This window comes from Pisolithus orientalis (assembly GCF_024613125.1).
Source record: "Pisolithus orientalis strain OTSU chromosome Unknown F5J12scaffold_22, whole genome shotgun sequence".
NCBI classification, from domain to species: domain Eukaryota; kingdom Fungi; phylum Basidiomycota; class Agaricomycetes; order Boletales; family Pisolithaceae; genus Pisolithus; species Pisolithus orientalis.
This window is the reverse complement of record NW_026260803.1, coordinates 255,867-273,231: the sequence shown is the minus strand read 5'-3', so window position 1 is coordinate 273,231 and position 17,365 is coordinate 255,867. Positions and strand designations below refer to the sequence as shown.

At 51.0% G+C, this 17,365-nt stretch overlaps 4 protein-coding genes across 4 annotated transcripts; all 4 read left to right on the top strand.

Annotated features, from left to right (window-relative positions):
- Positions 1 to 2,463: 2,463 nt before the first annotated feature.
- F5J12DRAFT_948641 (uncharacterized protein) lies at positions 2,464 to 4,734 on the top strand (the record flags this gene model as incomplete). The annotated part of the gene is made up of 9 exons (XM_051749773.1): positions 2,464 to 2,534; positions 2,600 to 3,232; positions 3,286 to 3,295; positions 3,392 to 3,444; positions 3,503 to 3,692; positions 3,747 to 3,794; positions 3,852 to 4,063; positions 4,114 to 4,187; positions 4,241 to 4,734. 9 exons carry the CDS (start codon positions 2,464 to 2,466, stop codon positions 4,606 to 4,608), a joined length of 1,659 nt encoding a protein of 552 aa, XP_051598439.1. The 3' UTR covers positions 4,609 to 4,734.
- Positions 4,735 to 5,321: 587 nt separating this feature from the next.
- Positions 5,322 to 6,213, top strand: F5J12DRAFT_783976 (uncharacterized protein; the record flags this gene model as incomplete). The annotated part of the gene is made up of 5 exons (XM_051742963.1): positions 5,322 to 5,415; positions 5,580 to 5,584; positions 5,774 to 5,782; positions 5,861 to 5,968; positions 6,118 to 6,213. The coding sequence occupies 5 exons, from the start codon at positions 5,322 to 5,324 to the stop codon at positions 6,211 to 6,213; spliced, it is 312 nt and encodes a 103-aa protein (XP_051598438.1).
- A 466-nt stretch (positions 6,214 to 6,679) lies between these two features.
- Positions 6,680 to 8,637, top strand: F5J12DRAFT_224173 (uncharacterized protein). The gene is made up of 11 exons (XM_051738468.1): positions 6,680 to 6,818; positions 6,886 to 7,143; positions 7,193 to 7,301; positions 7,351 to 7,385; positions 7,438 to 7,471; positions 7,520 to 7,559; positions 7,618 to 7,624; positions 7,676 to 7,832; positions 7,890 to 8,115; positions 8,168 to 8,192; positions 8,242 to 8,637. The coding sequence occupies exons 2-11, from the start codon at positions 7,048 to 7,050 to the stop codon at positions 8,506 to 8,508; spliced, it is 996 nt and encodes a 331-aa protein (XP_051598437.1). The 5' UTR covers positions 6,680 to 6,818; positions 6,886 to 7,047; the 3' UTR covers positions 8,509 to 8,637.
- Positions 8,638 to 9,460: 823 nt separating this feature from the next.
- Positions 9,461 to 15,622, top strand: F5J12DRAFT_841670 (uncharacterized protein). The gene is given in 12 exon segments (XM_051746139.1): positions 9,461 to 9,973; positions 10,049 to 10,426; positions 10,487 to 10,653; positions 10,785 to 10,807; positions 10,858 to 10,977; positions 11,035 to 12,695; positions 12,771 to 13,777; positions 13,797 to 14,528; positions 14,603 to 14,702; positions 14,760 to 14,836; positions 14,895 to 15,170; positions 15,237 to 15,622. The coding sequence occupies 12 exon segments, from the start codon at positions 9,859 to 9,861 to the stop codon at positions 15,351 to 15,353; spliced, it is 4,773 nt and encodes a 1,590-aa protein (XP_051598436.1). The 5' UTR covers positions 9,461 to 9,858; the 3' UTR covers positions 15,354 to 15,622.
- Positions 15,623 to 17,365: the final 1,743 nt, after the last annotated feature.

The following is a 17,365-nucleotide window of genomic DNA, read 5'->3' as shown; positions in this document are numbered from 1 at the left end:
AGCCTGTACAACGAGCTCGGTGGCCGTTTGGCCAACGCGTGGTATGGGTATCATGCAATCCAAGGCCTGTCGAGCAGCGTCGACTTCACTGCCTACCAATGTCACGGCCGGAATGAGTGTGGTATTGGCGCCAGGTCAGCAGTACCCCCGCCGTTGCCGTCAAATGGCCCGAATACAGCATCGACATTCCTGCCATGCGTAGCTGGTACGGGTCCTGTATCTGAGTTTTCGGTTGGTTATTGAGTCTGTCCAACACGATTATTACTCAAGGACATCAGAACAACGGGATAGAGTCGCTTGGGTTTTTTCTCGTTGCTCCTGAGCAACCCTACCGGCACCCGTGCCAGCAGTCTCTGCTACAATGGAACCTTGGTTTGACTGATGGAAGATATGCTTCATCCGGGCGCCCTCTGGGAAGTACTGCCCGACGTTCTATTCTTTGACTGCTTGCGAACCACTGAGGAATCAGTATCCTGTTCAAAGTTCTGGTTGGGGTCAAGGTGTGGACGTGGGAGACAGGGCTGCAGTAACGCCAACAAAGTTGCTGTTCATACACGGCACTTTGATGCACCTACGTTTTCAGTGTCATTCTCATAAGCGCTGAGCGCTAATTACTATGAGTCTATGTACGGACCGTACGAACCAGCCCGATCTCAACCTAGCCGAGTGACTGCGCGGACGCCAGGGAGATCGGCCAGGTTCGTAGCATCACTGTCGTCTCGTTCTAGAAGTCTTCTTCCTTTGCTACTGATATGTGGCGTTTGTTGGTCTTGATTATTGATATCACTTTGACACCGGTAGTAGTCCAGCGGATGATGATGACTTGAAACCAGGCGTTACAAGGAAAGCTTCGCCGGTTCGATAGGACGCGTCTAACGGTTCTCACGCGAACCTTTCGTTTCCAGCCAAGTATTCTTTCAAAGGATAGAGGACGATTCTGCCACACATTTTCAGTGGGTGCTGTCGGGTTGATCAGACATGATTTTGGTAGGACCCATCTCATTCTGTTGAACGAGACGTAATCAGCCAACTATCCCCTTGCCCGCATTGCACAGAAAACCGAATGGCTCGCGGTACATGTGCTTGGCCATGTTGAACGTCGACTGCCTCCACGTTGGAACTTCCCTTGCTTTCTGATCTCTAAGATGTGATCTGAGATCGTGAGCGAATAACTTCTCAGAATCTCCGGCCATAGGATCCAGCCAAGAGGCGCTGAAGTCTCGGGCTTCCGAGTCCGCTTATTCGATAGTTTCTTGCTAGCGGAGTTCTCGTCGTTCATTCGTAAGCGCAGTACCGCCGATAGTAGCTCTGTTCAGTGAACCGTCTGGAGCTTTGATGACCGACTAATAACAAGCTTGTCCAATTCGTTTGTCCAGCCAGAAACGGCGGTTCTTCCTCTCTATTTTCTACTTTACACATGCAAACTCTTCTTCCACTTCCGTGCACGCTACCTGGGTTATTAGAGTCTTCATCCAAGTCTGGATACTCCGGAGCATCTGTGATCCCCGACGAGATGGGCTGTTTGAGTTTTCAGTGTTCTGGAGAAGGGCGCTTTACATAATTAAGGAACGGGAAGACGTAAAGTTGGAGTTAGTGCGAGGGCACGTCGGTGTACAGTATGATCCTCTCCATCTCCCCCGAGTACTGAGCCTTACATGGCGGCGTACTACACCCATAGACGTTTAGATTCGAAACGTTTCAAGGACTGAAGCATTCACTGGCACTTGTTAGTTGAAAGGTTCACTGATTACCCAGCTACCTCGTCACCACGATCGATTGATCTCCGAATGCAACTGATGCATCGTATTCGATTATCGGCGATAACAGGAAATTAAAGTTGGACACCAGGAACAGATTGCCAAATGGTTGGGCGGCTGCACTTGAGCGCTGAGCGTGGAGCTCGCGGCTCACTTTGGCTCAGGCGATGCCTGGCTGTGCGCATATCTTTACGGTCGTATCGTGGCGGTACGTAACACGTATGAGCAACGCCTGGCTCCGCCAAGAAACTGCTCGTGGAGTCGTGCCGTAGTAAGATGACCCACTTAGACATAACCATGAAACGATACTTATCCGCCCTCAGGTCTCAGGCCTCGGGCTTCATGTATGTTTTGCAACGGTAGAATAACGACAAGTAAACAGAGGCAAGCAAATTCAGATCTGGGTACATGTCACACTGCAGACCTACCGGTAGAGCCGACATATTAGCGTCGCCAGAGGGCCATCTGCATGATCAATCTGCCAAACGACGGCGACAGTGAGGGCGCTTGGCCCCTCTTGGCTCCCACACTGGTTCCATACTGCCAGTATGGAATCAATTATCCGTTGGCACACCCGTCTCCCGTCATGACGTGAACAGCATGCCCGCCAAGCATTGGGTATTTAAGTATAAGAGATCGCTCGTTCATTTCCTTGCACAATAAATTATCTCTGTTCGTGGGGCCGCAACGGGAGACTGCTGCTGTCATGTCGTTCAAAAAATGTCTACTGGTGCTTGCCACCAGCATCAGTTCCGCCCTCGCCCAAAGCCAGACTTGGTGCGTTGTGTTCCATGTCGTAGTGATTCATGATTGAAGTGTTTAGCTGACGTACTGGCATGAAGGTGCGGGAAGAACTACATGGCAAATCAGACGGTTGTTCCGCCAGGCGGGCAGTTCGTTCTGCCACCCCAGAGCAATGATCCCTTACTCGCGTTCCGATGTGCCCCAGAGTTCCGTCCGTACCTAGAGGAGGACGCCAAGACTGCCGCATTCATCGTTGATACCCGGATCGTGTATGATTGGATCAATAGAGCATCCCCTATCTCTCTTCCCTGCAACAACACCAACTCCACGTCCGAATCCCCATCCAATGCCGGAAACGTTACCGTCACCGTCAAGGTGGGCGGTATCCATACCACACAATCGGTGTCACTTGGCGCCGTCGGATACAAGATTCCTTTGGACATTAGCAACCTGACAGCGCAGAAGACACCGTACCATGTAGACTGTATCGCGTCTTACCATACCGAGTCTTCAAAAACGCAAACGTATTTCACGAACGCGTCATTGTTGTATCTTCCCGATACGAACAGTTCTGTCACGAAGATGGATTTGAGGTCGGGGTCGTTGCGGGTGCGACCTGTCAATGACCCAAGCAGCGGGTTCCTGCCGTTCATTCCTCAGGGGTTTTATGTCTCATTTGACCAATATCTTGCAAAAAACCTTTCTCTCATTGATCAACTAAAGGCGGATGGGTGAGTCTGGTTCTTGTTCGTGGCTCAGACGAGTATTAAACGATTTTCGGTAGTTTCAATACTGTAAGTGGTTTCGAGACGAAGCTGTCGAGGTGTCCTAACGTCCAAGAGTAGATCCACCCAATCCCTCCTTACGACAATGCTACCATCTTCGAGCAGGTGCTCAATAGGACCATCGAACTTGGCCTCTATGTAATTCTTGACATGCGATCGTAAGTTCTTACATCTATAAGTACTTATGATCACGTTACTGACAGGTTTTGTCTGCAGTAACTATCAGAACCTGACAGCGGTTGCAAGCATGGTGAACACATACAAGTCTCTTCCAAACTTGCTAACCTGGGAGACTGCGCATGAACCCGATGGCAACTCAGACCCCCTCAACGCTGCCAAGCAAGCCTACGATCTCATCTACCAGATGGATGGCTACCATCCCATCTCCATTGTGTTGAATTGCGAGGTAATGACCTGTGGGCGCGTGTTAGCAACTTGGCATACTAATAGGATCGCATAGGACTACAACTTCTCTCCTTACGTAGAAGGTGCTGATATCGTGCTTGAGGTATGTTTTCCTTTCCTTGACGCTGTCGTGCGGATATACAGATTTCTCGTTTTACAGGATGCCTACCCAATCGGCATCAATGCAACGTACTCGCCGGTCTGGAACACTCCCTGCACACCGGACTTTGGTCATTGTGGATGTGACAATTGCAAGGGGGGTCTGATCGATATCAAAGCCCGTGTGCAGACTTACAAGGACAGGCTTGATATCCTTGGGTACGATCGTACTAAGACTGTATGGACCACTCCTCAAGCCTTTGGAAGCGGAGCGTGAGTCGCAGCCGAGTTCCTCTGTAAATCTGTCTGCTCACCATTTCCAGTTACTGGAATACTACGCCCACTGGTCAGCAATGGGCTGCTATAGGTCTCATTTCCTTCAATCACGGTGCCATGGGTTTGTCTCATCTTTCAAGGTTTATGAAGACTTTCACTTATTTCGTTGTACAGGATCTATGTCATACCAATATCCCACAACCACTGGCAACGTCACTACCATCGAGGGCACCGCAACTAATCTCACAGGTATCATAAATGAGATCATCACGCCATTCCTTGTTGGTCCCAGGGCCGCGTTCTCCGTCTATAGCTACCAGGGTGTTGACGCAGGGCTATGGAACAACGGCACCGCATATCTGCTGCTCGTTGCGAGCACCGTCAACGAGCAGGTCATCGTACCATGGAATGCCGTTGGACTGGGGCAGATTACGAATATAACTCAACAAGTTCAGCGTATCTTTTCGGTTGGGCAAAACATCAATGCGAGTTCATTGAACTTCAGGCCAGGCGGTATTGGTATCTATACAGTGACACCTTAATGTGGAAATGCCGTCGCAGATCGGTAGATTTTTGGTTCTTTTTTTACAGTAAATTATAGGTTACGCAGTTCTGTATACCTCCAGTCGTTAAATTACATATCTATTCTTGAACTAGACATCTAACTGAGAATGAGCAGCTTGATGGGATCACTCTCAGGTTCTGGCGTCGTGATTAGGGCTACTAGTAGTACATCACTTGGTTACTTGCCCAAATGGCATGGATGCCATTTGCTGATCGGAAGTCATAGTTGTTGTCAGCGAACGGGCCCCGTATGATGATCTAGAGAGAAAGGCCAACAGCGGAAGGAATTCACGCCCTCCAAGCGCCGTCCCTGGACGCCACGGGCGCCACCATGATCTGACCTCGTGAAGAGTTCAAAGCTGTCGTAACATCCATAGCTACAATGACATGCAGTACATGGATGCAAAGTAGAATTTGTGTAAGCATCCATTCATGCGCATTGATTAGAAGATATAAAGTAGGAGGTGTACGATAGTTTCATGTGCGAGGAAGTTGTTAGTATATAGCTCGGCACCAAGCAGTGCACGTGGGCCAAGGGAAGAAGAATATCTTTTGCTTCTAGTGAATTCAACGTTTTGTACCTGCCAATCATGGGTATGATCGATCACGCGTCTCGTGACTTTCGTCAGCCAATCCGTGTTCCACGACTTCAGGTTCGGCAAAAACACACAGGGCAAAACAATTTTCAGACATGAACTCGGAGGCGTCTTGGAAAACGGCTTTGCCTCGGAGTCCAATGGTCTCCCGCACTTACGACTCGAGGTGGAACATAGGGTTTAGCCAAGGTCTGCATATTCGAGACTATGCATTCCCCACTCCCCCACTTGGGTGCTGTGGCGAAGTTTAACGCACTCAATCAAAACCGCATTAGAACGACACGATGCAACCTCAGCTGCCCCACTTGGCCCCCGTTATCGTTTATACTCTTTGTCTCTTCATCATTATACAGTTTCGGTTTGTGCCTCAGACGACCTCGGGTACTACATGGCAGCAATAGGATGTCAAGCTTCAAGCCCGTTGCGTGCTAAAACTTCGGGTTACGAGACCAGGATTTCGTGCCCCATGCCAACGCGCACATGGCTGTGCTTCTAACAAATTTTACTGTCTTCTTTCTAAGGATAACGAATCTTATCCTCTGCCAAGTGTGGCGATGTGAGTAGTGCAACTGACGGACACAGCATCCTCCTTAAAGACAGAGTACCTTAACACGCGTGCTCCCTTCCTCTTCAGTGCCAGCTGTTCGTGCGATCACTCGCATATCCCGGCCTCCTCGGAATCATCGCCAGCTGTGGTATTCTTGTGTTACCCGTATGCAGTAGTAATTACTGGGCCGTACCTGTGAGTTGCGAACTACCAGGAGGTAAGTCTAGCATGTACGTGATACGCAATTCAGTATTGACCATACTCTCGAAGCCTGTCTTCAGATTTCTTACACGTTCTCGGAAGGTTCCTTGTGCCGATAATCGGGTTTATTACTGACCCTGCAGGACTTCCCACCAAACACGTTAGCCCACCAGGATAGCGGTCGAATAGAATATGCGACCTGCTTTCGAGAGTACAATCGTCGGCCAGTCTTGGCTTAGATTTCGTTACAAGGTAGAACGTTGAAAGTGCCAGTGCGTCCATGTGAAATTAAGGGCCATCTTCGTCCTGCATGTGCAGGATGTCTAATAAACTTACAAGTACTGGGCTAATGGGGCAAAGCTTGAAGGCCATGGAGCCGATCCTCGTAGAACCCAGCGAATGCAACCTTTGGGGTTGTCGGGCGCCCAGTCAAAATTCGGAGTCTTCCCCATGGTCAGACGAGCCCTCAGACATCCAAGCAAAGAGTCCACTCGGTGGCTGGATGGATGAGACACGTCAGACTGCCATCGAAACCAACTGTAAGTCGCAACACTTGCCTTCTGTTGCCGCGAGAAGACGCTATGCCTATGATACCGAGAGAGTGCAGGGGATGCGATCCACTCCACCTAATGGAGAGAGAATGACGAGTGAGAGGCGATGGGTCTGGTGGGAATATGGTACCCTATGTAGGGGACCGGGCGTAATCATGATGAAGGCGGCTACGACAGGGTTTTGACGCCCAAGACTGGGAGTGGTGCGAGACACAAGACGTCGGCGCCGATGACAACGATTTGGAAGTGGCAGCTAGTACATACCAAGCTGCTACCAACCCACACATAGCAAGGTACTTGAACGTTTTGATATTGCCAACGTTGTCCACGTTAGACTGCTCACACCTGCCCTGGAGCCAGGCTGGTCACTTGCTGTGTGGCCAGGTACACCTGCCACGTCCTGCCATGATAGGGACTATTAACTCACAGCATATCCAGTCATCGGCGATATATACAGCTTCTGAACCCATTTAATCCAACCCTTGCCACGGACAGATATCTCTTGCTTCCAACACGCTAGCCATGGGTGTCCAATTCGACTTCAGGATGATGGCCTTCGTAGCCGTCGCGTCTGCTCTGTCAGCACTTGCCGTCGGTGGTGTGCTGATTTACATTGCTGTGGGTTTCCTCCCTTTGCCGCTGGCATGCTGGCTGATTTTCACGTCAGTATAGCGCCATCACCATCAAGCCAAATGCCTCGCGGAGGTGGTCCACCGACTCCCCCATACACTATTATTTCCTCAATTTGATGATTTCCGACCTTTTCCTGGCTATAGGTCGGTATTTACTATTCCGCGCTTCCTGTTGACTGCTGATGGTGTACAGGTGGATTTCTTGATATCAAGTGGGTCATAGAAACGGTGAGCCTTCAACGCGTCTGTGAAGTCGCTCGCTCGCTCATTTAACCGCCAGAGGGTGTACTTCGATGCCGCTTGTACAGTTCAAGGTATTTTCGCTTTCATTTTACTGGACGCTTGTCGTTCATCGCATGCAGGTTTCTTCATGCAGGTGGGTGATGTTGGGGTTGCTCTCAGGTAAGTATTAAAATCGAAAAGAAATGTCTTTCACATACCCAAAGACCTCCCTTGTCAGTACAATGGTACGTCAGTTACATAAACTATCGCAATGATGCAATAACGATTCGAGATAGGCCATTGCCTTGCATATACTGCAAGTATTGGTGCTGAACTGGAGGTCTCCACCAAAATATGCGCTCTTTGTACTGGCAATAATTTGGGTAGTCATCGTTATTCTGGTGGTCGCGCCGAACGTGATTCAACATAACATTAACGGTCCCACCGGCCACTGTTAGTGTTCATAGTTCGATTGTACCTTTGACAACTTGAATCGACACTTCCGTTTAGGGTGCTGGATCGAGAGGGGTATCATGGAACAAATTGGCCTCGATTATATATGGATGTGGCTGGCTGCTATATTAAACATTATCTCATACCTGTTCCTCATACTTGTCATCAAGCGACTCGTTATCATGGATGGTAACAGGTTCCGCTGGAGAGGACGGCAGGAGAGAGGAATCCCATATGGAGCGGGGACATCCATAGAGAGTGTGAGAGCAAATCAAATGATCTTGTAAGTAGCTCCTGGTCAACAATTGGTGGCTTCTGGACCAATCACTTTACAGTTACCCCTTGGTATACATCATACTCGTGTGTGGTCTTCTGTATCTTTGACATGGTTATACTAAATGGGTGATAGGTGTTGCCTATATCAGCAGCTCGGTTTTCCAAATTCATGGGCCATGACGTTCCGTTTCCAGTGACAGGTTTCGCGGCCACATTATACGCATCATCAGGCCTGATCAACACGATCTTGTATACTCTTACTCGACCGAAGTTGATGCCACGTAGGCCTTCGCAGACTCCGAAATCAGTGTGTGTTACTATCGGACGGCTTGCGACGCACGATCGCTTTCCAGAGGGTTACATGGTGGAGGACGGGAGCACGGTGACCGCTTCGGTCTAGGTTTCCTGACACGTGGTCGGTTTTTTTCTCTCCCTTTCTCGTCCGTTAGCTGGTTGCTACGCATTTATTCTCGGTGGACCTAAAAGTCTTCCGAGGTGTATTTGTATGCTTTTCAATTTCTTTTGGGTCATTCAGGTTGTGTTTCTGTGTGTTTCAAGTTTCTTCCCACCTATCTGTATCGGTGGCTATCTCTTGTAGCGCCACTGCCTCGCTCATAAGTTCGGATACGTGTACTGCACGCCTATTATCATATAATGCATGTCTCGTCCCTTGCCCGAGTACCCCAGCTCATTAGATACCAAACTTTATACAGTCCCCGAGATCTGCACAGATATTGGTGAGCAGATTGGCTGGCAACCTCAATTGCAATTAGGCCTACTTCAAAGCTGCCAAGGTGCAAGCATACGAACTCATCTACCGGATGGGCGGGTTACCACATCAACCCCGTTGTTAGGCTGAACTGCGAGGTAACCTTGGTATCCTGATAGCCTGCATACAGGACCACTGATTCTTCCCCCACGTGTAAGGCGCTGATATGACTGTGCTTGAGGTACGTCTGCTTTTCATGCAGTGCTGCTGTGTGAGTTATATACGGATTTCTTGTTTTTACAGGGTGCCCATTGTCATACTCCTATCAGCGCTGGTTGACTCACAGTGACTTTGGACATTGTCATCATATGTGTGATGACTGCAAAGGCGGTCTGAGTGATATCGAGGCCGGTATTCAGGCTTGATATCCTTGGGTACGAAGATGGGGGACGATCATATACCTCCGTGACTGATGTCAATTGAGCTGAACCAGACGTTTCCACGGGTTCGCATTGATCTCAGGCACCAGTGACTGTGCTACTTCCTGGCCATTGGGACGAGAGTACCATGTATTAATATCATCGGTACTTGTGTAAGTGGGTGTGAATTGCTGTGGGAAGTCATGATTGCTGTAAGCGAACGGGAGAGAAAGACCGACAGCAGACGTTCGAGGCTGCCCACGCTTGTCGTCGAGAAGAAAGTCGGAACACAAGCCCTCCCCCTTCTCTTTTGCCGTGGTTCTAGCATCCGATCAAACGCGTCGCTGGCAACGCTCTGTTGTTTACTAGATCGTCCACTGAGAGTCCGTCGTGCAACCAACCAGTTCGCTCGCTCCACCCACCGTGTGCTGTCCAAGACCGAAATACGCTCTCTCCAATTATCTCTCCTTCGTGTTACTGCTATATATTGCATGCAACCCAGCTGCCACTAGACAAAAGTCTTCTACGTTCGACCCCCAGGCACGCACACGACTTGACTCCAACTTCAGCTGTGGCGAACCACCAAATTCCGTTCTCGCCCGCAATCTTCTCTGACCATTAAATGGCACATCAAAACTACGTTTCGGACGGCGTTGCGGGTCCCAATAAGCTCTCGTCGCGGCTTGCTTCACTCAGGATGTTCAAACCCAAGTCTGGGTCTGGTTCTGGTTCAACTGGTACGTCTACGAACGTAGCATACCAGCACTGCAGTCCTCACTCACTCGACGCGTTTCATACCCCCCAAAAAACAGATTCTTCATCGTTCCCTCCGCCACCTCCACCCAAAGATGGCGTGTACAGCACGTCTTCCAACTCACCCTCAAATCCTCCCTCCGCATTCTACACCAAATCCCTTTTCAGTCGTTCAGTTAGCTCACTGTCGCCTTCGCTGAGTCGCGCACCGTCACAAGGCCAACCTTTGAGCCCAGATTCAAACCCTGTTACACCACTGACATCGGGCAGCTTTGGCGCACCACAACATGGGTCCGCGGGACCACATACTGGGGTTTTAGGACGCGGCATGACAGCTTCGCCTGTCCCGTCAGGTTCAGGTGTATCATTAAGATCAGTCAGCGGAGGTGGGGAGCATGTGGCGACTCCGTCTGTAGACGGATCGACTGATTCGAGCGGTTCGTTTCCTCCAAATCCAAATCCGTACACGTTTGGCGTACTTGCTGCGCAACACACAGACATAAACGCGATGCCGAAATCTAAAAAGTCTCTATTCAAGCTGTCTTCGTTGGGCAAGAGAAACAAGTCTCGGAGAGATTTAAGCGAGAGTGCGAGCGCGAGTGAATTCGAGGAGAGCGGGAGAGAGGAAGGCGACGAGGGAATATCAAAGCCTTGGAACTTTCAGGTAAGCATGACTAACCCCCCAGTGTGGGACCAGAACAGCGCTAACTTAGTGGCGACCTGTTGGCTCCCCTGGAAATTGCGATCGAACTTACACCGATACGCCGACGATAATTGCATTTGGAAATACCATAGCACCACATACATGTCGACGAAGGGTAGGTCTATCTACTCTAGTGTATGATTTCGACTAATTGGTGGAACCTAGTTACATCGGTCTCCCACCATCGTGGGCTACCGCTCTTTCTACCGCTGGCTTTGACGAGGAAGAGATTGCCGCTATCCATGCGCGTCGCAAGGCCGCCGCCGCCGCAAATTTGAAGAACGGGTACGTCTTTATAGTCTTCGGTGAATGTTGGTTGATTCAATACATGCTCCGATGCAGTTCTAATGCTCCGAGTCCTCACACGCAGTACTCTTCAGCTCGTCCCGCATCGCCGGTACTGCGCAATCCAGTACCTCGCAGTTCAAGTCTTGCTGGGCTCCGTGTAGACCCCCCGCCAACGCTTACCGTTGGGACCGGTTCTGGCCTTACGAGCGCCACAGGGAGCAATCCTACCCCGTCACCGCGAACAACAGGATTCGGAGTTCGGACATTGATACCAAATGGATTCCTTGGTTCGAGAGGAGGGGACAGCGCAAGCACCGCGAGCGGGAGTCGAAGTCGCAGTGGTAGTGTCAATCGTGCGGGATCTGGGGCTGGGGAGCAGTCAGAGCCATTTGTCATGGTTGACGGGAACGTGGATGCTGCTGGAGGGATTGGAGATGAGACTCTCATCGAGCCGTTCCCGTATGATGCGGCTAGCACCATGACACATCAAACCCATTCTGCACAGTCGCCCAGTGCACTTGCGGTGACCCAAGTACAGACGACACCTCGAGGACCTCAAGTTCAGCGTTCCCAGTCTGAGACAGGAAACGTCCCCTTTCCGAGCCCGGGCACTCCTATTCGTGGGGCTTCACCTTTCGCACATTCTACTTCATTGCCTGTTCCCACCCCAAGAGGTCATGCTAATTCTAGCTCCAGCCGCACCACAGACTCATCCATCTATCATGGCAGTGCGTCTCCCTCGCCATCCCCGTCGCATTCACAATCTGGCCAGCGAACTGCCTCTTCTGTACCACGTACGCCTCCTCGGCGGGTTTATCATGTTGCCAATGCGTCTTCAGACTCTAGCTATGGTGACCCTCCTCCGGCATATGCATCGCCTGTGCGAGGAGAGACATTCCGACGCGAGAAAGAAGTATCACGCGAGGGTGCAGCTCCTGCTGGCTCATCGAGTCCCCTACCACTGTCTCGCCCAATACCCTCAATACCTGTACCAGGAACTACTGAACGTAGTCAAGTAAGCAAGTGCAGCACTTCGGTGGGGAGTTCGAGTGGGCAAGGATCCAGTCACGATGGTCTGTTTGATATCGACCCATTCGATGCTAGTGACATACCCGCAACAGTGGAAGACGTGTTGGACATATCAGCTGCCAACTCATCCCTATACCTTGACGACGACAATGACGATGCAGAGCGGCAGCAGGATAATATAGATCTTGCCACTCAGCGGCAGCGGTTGCTTTCCCCGACGCCACCTCTCGTTATTGACAAGCGTCTAACGCGTGTGGCAAGTCTCATGACGCAAGCGCCGCGTATCTCATTCCATCAAGAGGGGAGTTTGGAGGACTGGACGTCATCATTGTTTAGTGCGATCAGCAGTGACGACGCGACGGCCAGTAATAATGACAATAAACGGTCGAGTATGGCAGTCAAGGTTCGCAGGATACTGGCAGCCCCTCAGGAAAGTGAGGAGGACGAGAAGGCAGAGCGGCGATTGACATTACGACCGCTGTCTCCTCCCGCACCGAAACTTACACCGTCGCCCATGTCGCCGGCACCAAAATTACCAGACGTGTCGTTTGGTAGGAACATATCTATTGGCGAACATGTCAGGAAAGCTAGGCCACCCTCTCCGGAGGAGGAAGAGGAAAAGGTGGAGGCGGAGGCTGCAGAGACCGAAGCTAGGGAAGTAGTGTCTAAGGATGCGGACGAGCCCCGTGAGCTATTATCGATCCTGTCCCCTTCACTTCCTGACATTTCATTCGGCTTGAATGTGTCTTCGCTTGGCAAAGATCTACTTCCCTCAGTCACATTACCCTCAGCCTCCGTCAGTGAACCCGACTCAGAAAGTGCCCCTCCACCACCACCCAAGGTGAAGCCTAAGCCATCTCTGCCATCCCTCGCGCCGCCCAAGCCAAGTGGCACCGTTGGGGCGGACGGGAAGTCGCCAGTGTCTCCGTTTCTCCGCTGTGGACCCAAACCTCTCCCCCTTCCAATTCCTCCCGACCAAATCCGGGCACAACTACGTCCTTCCAAATCAGAGCACGGCCGATCGTCTTCTCAGGCACAAGCAGCTAATTCTCAGTTGCAGCCACAATCTCAACCCGTTCCTAGTGTCTGCCTGGTGGAGTCCTCGTCGTCGCAATGTAGCTCCCGACGTGAATCGTCTTCCAGCCTTGCTCCCAGGTCGAACGCGGGCGATCGAGATTCTGCAGTGTCTACGGTCACCGTCACACAGGCGACGATCGTCGTGGTCAAGGGACAAGCGGTACGGCGTGCGGTAGCAAGTGTCATAGACCCTGACCTGATCTCTCCTCCGTCGACGGCCAAGCGCGACAGCTTTGCCTCTGCCTTTGGTATATCACGAGCAGTTTCTGACGCGCAGCCTGACCAAGAAACAAGTTATGAGCCCGAGGAAGAAGAATCCTTGCAAGTTGATCGTCAGGATGACGATGGAGATGGACAGTCTTTGCTTATTTCGGGAACCAGCTCTGGCCCACCCTCATCACCATCTCCTACATGGCCTGCGCCACCACCTCCGCCTGCGGAATTGGACAAAGATGCCACCCCACGTCCCGTTTCGCGGTTCAGGACGACATCCTTGCAACGACTGAGTCAGATAACGGGCCTTATGGGCGGCATGATCGCATCGCCACGTACTTCGCACTTTCCCCATATCAGCTCTGAGACTACGTCGCCAAGCGACAGTATACCCCTTCCAACGCCGAAGGGCTCTGTTGTCCCGCCTCCGCCACCACCGAAAGGAAAAGGCATGATCGCACCTGAGGCAAGAATGATGGTGTCGGCGACGGATACAGTTCGGTGGAGTCGACGAGGAGAGTGAAGATGAGACGGCTGGCCAATCTCCGTATGAGCGCTCGGCACCTTCACGGAAGAGTTCTGTTGCACCTTCTTTACGTTCTGTTGCGTCGCAGTCGCAGTTATGGTCTCCCATCACATCGTCGCCTCGAACGGAACCTCAGATACCTTCAGCTACTGTACCTCATCCGCTATTGGCACCCCTGCGCACTTTTATCAGCCCTATAGACCCATCAACTCGGTTTACAGACCTTGTGGAGATAGCAGAAGGGGAGAGCGGTTCTGTCTACGCTGCGCGTATACCGCAGGAGCCTTCGCCATCTGTGCGTGGCTTCGCTATGGAGCGACCGATACCCGCGGAGTCGTCTCATGTCGCTATCAAGCGTATAGTGCTACCCCCAGCATCGTCGGTTGCTTCGTTAAGTGGGGAGGACGAGTCCTTGCTTAGTATAAAGATCGCATCTCTCTTGCACGAACTCACGCTTTTAAAGAATCTGGAACACGAGCACATTCTTCTCCTCGACGGCGTGTATGTCCACACGAGTGCCGACGTAAACGATGGGGAAGATGACAATTCAGCGGAACGCTCAAGTGCGAGCACGGCGGTTGCACTCGATACCTCACTTTGGATACGCATGGAATTGATGGAGCGCTCTCTGGCCGATGTGGTTGCACTCGTGGCGGAGGGTCTTGCGCTTCAGGAGAGGATGGTGGGACGGTTTACGAGCGATGTAAGAGCCTAGCAACTTTGCTATTTTTCTTCTTCTCTATATGCGCGATGTCTGATCCAACTGAAAAATACTAGGTTCTAGTTGGACTCGATTACTTGCAGAAGCAACATATTGCACACCGGGACATAAGGAGCGATAATCTATTGCTCAACGCTGCAGGTGTAGTGAAGATCGGTGAGTCCGTCTCTATTGAGTCTGTCATCCACACGTGGTGACGATCGTCTATCGTAGCCGACTTTTCAAATGCCATTCGGGTCACGAAGAGCGCACCGATGGTTACGGGTGCTGTAGGTGTTATCTATTGGCAGGTGAGGCTTGCGAATTGGCCCAGGCATGAACGCGCGAGACTAATGTAACTACACATAGGCTCCAGAGATGAGAGCTGGTCCGTACGATGCGCTGAAAGTCGATGTCTGGTCCGTCGGTGCGACCGTCTGGGAGCTGGTGGAAACAGTTCCACCATTCTCGATCCCAGCCTCTCCGAGCTCGCAGACCACGTTCTTACCACCGAACTCGAAGCATCTCAGTTCACAGTGGCCTCCGTTATCGCACCCGGAGCACTATTCTAAGGGGTTCCATGAATTTCTGAGGCTTTGTGGGGCAGACGCGGCTGCCCGGCCATATGCTGAGGAGTTATTGAACGTAAGTAGTTTGGCCGTACCTCTGCAATCAATCGGGAGACGGTAATTTGACCGATGCAAATTACAGACACAATTCATTCGCAACGCGTGTGGTCGTGCGGTCATCCGTCAGCTACTTACGCAATGCAGGTCCATGGAAGAGGCAATGGTGGCACGGGACAGTGCAGCTAGCCTACATTCATGATTCGTGCACGGTAGGCTATGTCACAGCAGTTCCGCCACTTGTGTTATTTATTTGTGCTTTTGGGTCCACTGGTCACTCGAGAGAGGGGCGTGGATTAAAGTTGTGGTAACTCGACGGTGAAACTCTGGTTAGCTATTACGCGTTTGATTACATTCCGTTATTCCATTACACTTTACTGTTTCTCTTTTGCATCGGCAGCTTGATTACATATTCCCTACACATTTATGTATACCCTTGACAAAAGGTACTCACTAGGTTGAACATCTGCTCTGTCTGCATCAGTTCCACATGTCTGAGATTTTCAGGCTTCATCACTGGAAGTCTGGGACCAACCATAAATAACTCAACTTGCTGGCACAATTGTTTGAGCACACTTGCATACATTTTGTGCAAGTCCCCTTGCACTTGATGGTGTGCTATTGACTGTAGCAAGCATCTCATTCAGCAGATTCCACTTACTGACTTGATGTCCTATAGAAAACAAAAATGCAGTAGCTTACACACTTGCAAGGGACAGGATCCACAAACTACATATGCCATGAGCTACATGCAACCTTGGCAATTGGCTTGTAACATTGATGCCATTTCTTCCCATGGACCATTTGGCTCAGATTCAACTCTATACAACTGCCTCTGGGTATGACTGTTGTGGTTGTAGAAGCTGAGAGGACATGCTCAGTGTTGTAGACACAATGACTAGACTAACTCTACCCAAGAGGACACACTATGAGGATGAGTACATAGGCAAGTCCTCAGGGGCTACAGCACCCACCTCAGTGTTGTAGACACAATGACTGAGGTGCAAAGTAACACAAACAAATCTATAAGTACAGACACATGTAGCCATGTGACCATTGACAACCAACAGTGGTCCACATTGAGTACACTGGGGCCCTCATTGCAATTGGTATCCAAAGCAGTATTCACCCTTTGGACCTCTAATCCAGTCATCATAGTGCAGCTTGACTGGTTGAGTACATGGTGTTCCATCCTCCTGCAGGAGCCCATGCACCTGGTTAGGCCATATGAGACAGTCAGTGGAGGCTGACAATCAGCTGTTGGTGATGGGCCAGTGGAGGTTGAGCCCATGTATGGCTTGTGCATGTGTGTTACATGAGAGCCATGAACCTATTGTCACCTTGTAGTATGGGAGAGCCCAACTGATGAGTGTCACCATGTAGTACAGCTGAGCCTGAGAGGAAATGTTGTCATGAGGAATGGTGCAGCTGTGGTTTGAATTGTCATTGTCAGTTACAAGCAGGCTGGGGAGTAAGTGCCATCATGGACTATGGGAGAGCCCAATAAATGAGTGTCACCATAGCATACAGCTGAGCCCAAGAGTAGGAGTCATTATGGAGAATGGCTGGGCAGAGGTTAGAATTGTCATCATGGGGTACAAGCCAGCTGTGGGATTAGGGTGTAGCCACTGCAATATGAGTAGTCCCAGGTAAGCCCAGAGTTGGGTGTCCCCAGAAGGTATGGATGGGCTCAGCCTCTGAGTTCACCCCTGGCAACACTGTCATGCAAGCTGGCCCAACACCACTGCCATGCTAGCCATCCTGGCAACACTGCCATGTGGGCCAGCCCACCACCAATGCCATGCAGGCCATCCTGGGATGAATGCCATGTGAGCCAGGCCAACACCAATGCAATATGAGCAGGCCCAATACCAATGCCATGCAGGCTGTCCTGGCATTGATTCCATGTGGGCAGACCCAATACCAATGCCATTCAAGGTGTCCCAGCACCAATGCAATGTGAACCAGGCCAACACCAACCCAGGACTAATGCCATGGAAGCTGTCCCAGCCAGCACTGATTTAATGTGAACTGGCACAATGTTAATGCCATGGAAGCCAAGCTGGCACCAATGCCATGTGCTCTGGCACATTGCCACTGCCATGGGGCCATCATGGAAGCTGTCCCAGCACTGATGTATTGTGAGCCAGCACCAGTGCCAGGTCCATGTGTTCCAGCACATCCCCAATGCCATGGGGCCATCATGCAGGCCAT

What these genes read in the sequence shown, in the direction of transcription:
- F5J12DRAFT_224173 (XM_051738468.1), top strand. Translation starts at nt 7,048, where the DNA reads ATGGGTGTCCAATTCGACTTCAGGATGATGGCCTTCGTAGCCGTCGCG. An exon ending in TGCCGCTTGTACAGTTCAAG is followed by an intron (nt 7,472 to 7,519) that starts GTATTTTCGCTT and finishes CATCGCATGCAG; the next exon opens with GTTTCTTCATGCAGGTGGGT. An exon ending in CCTTGGTATACATCATACTC is followed by an intron (nt 8,193 to 8,241) that starts GTGTGTGGTCTT and finishes AATGGGTGATAG; the next exon opens with GTGTTGCCTATATCAGCAGC.
- F5J12DRAFT_841670 (XM_051746139.1), top strand. Translation starts at nt 9,859, where the DNA reads ATGGCACATCAAAACTACGTTTCGGACGGCGTTGCGGGTCCCAATAAG. An exon ending in GTCTGGTTCTGGTTCAACTG is followed by an intron (nt 9,974 to 10,048) that starts GTACGTCTACGA and finishes CCCAAAAAACAG; the next exon opens with ATTCTTCATCGTTCCCTCCG. An exon ending in TAGGTGTTATCTATTGGCAG is followed by an intron (nt 14,837 to 14,894) that starts GTGAGGCTTGCG and finishes AACTACACATAG; the next exon opens with GCTCCAGAGATGAGAGCTGG.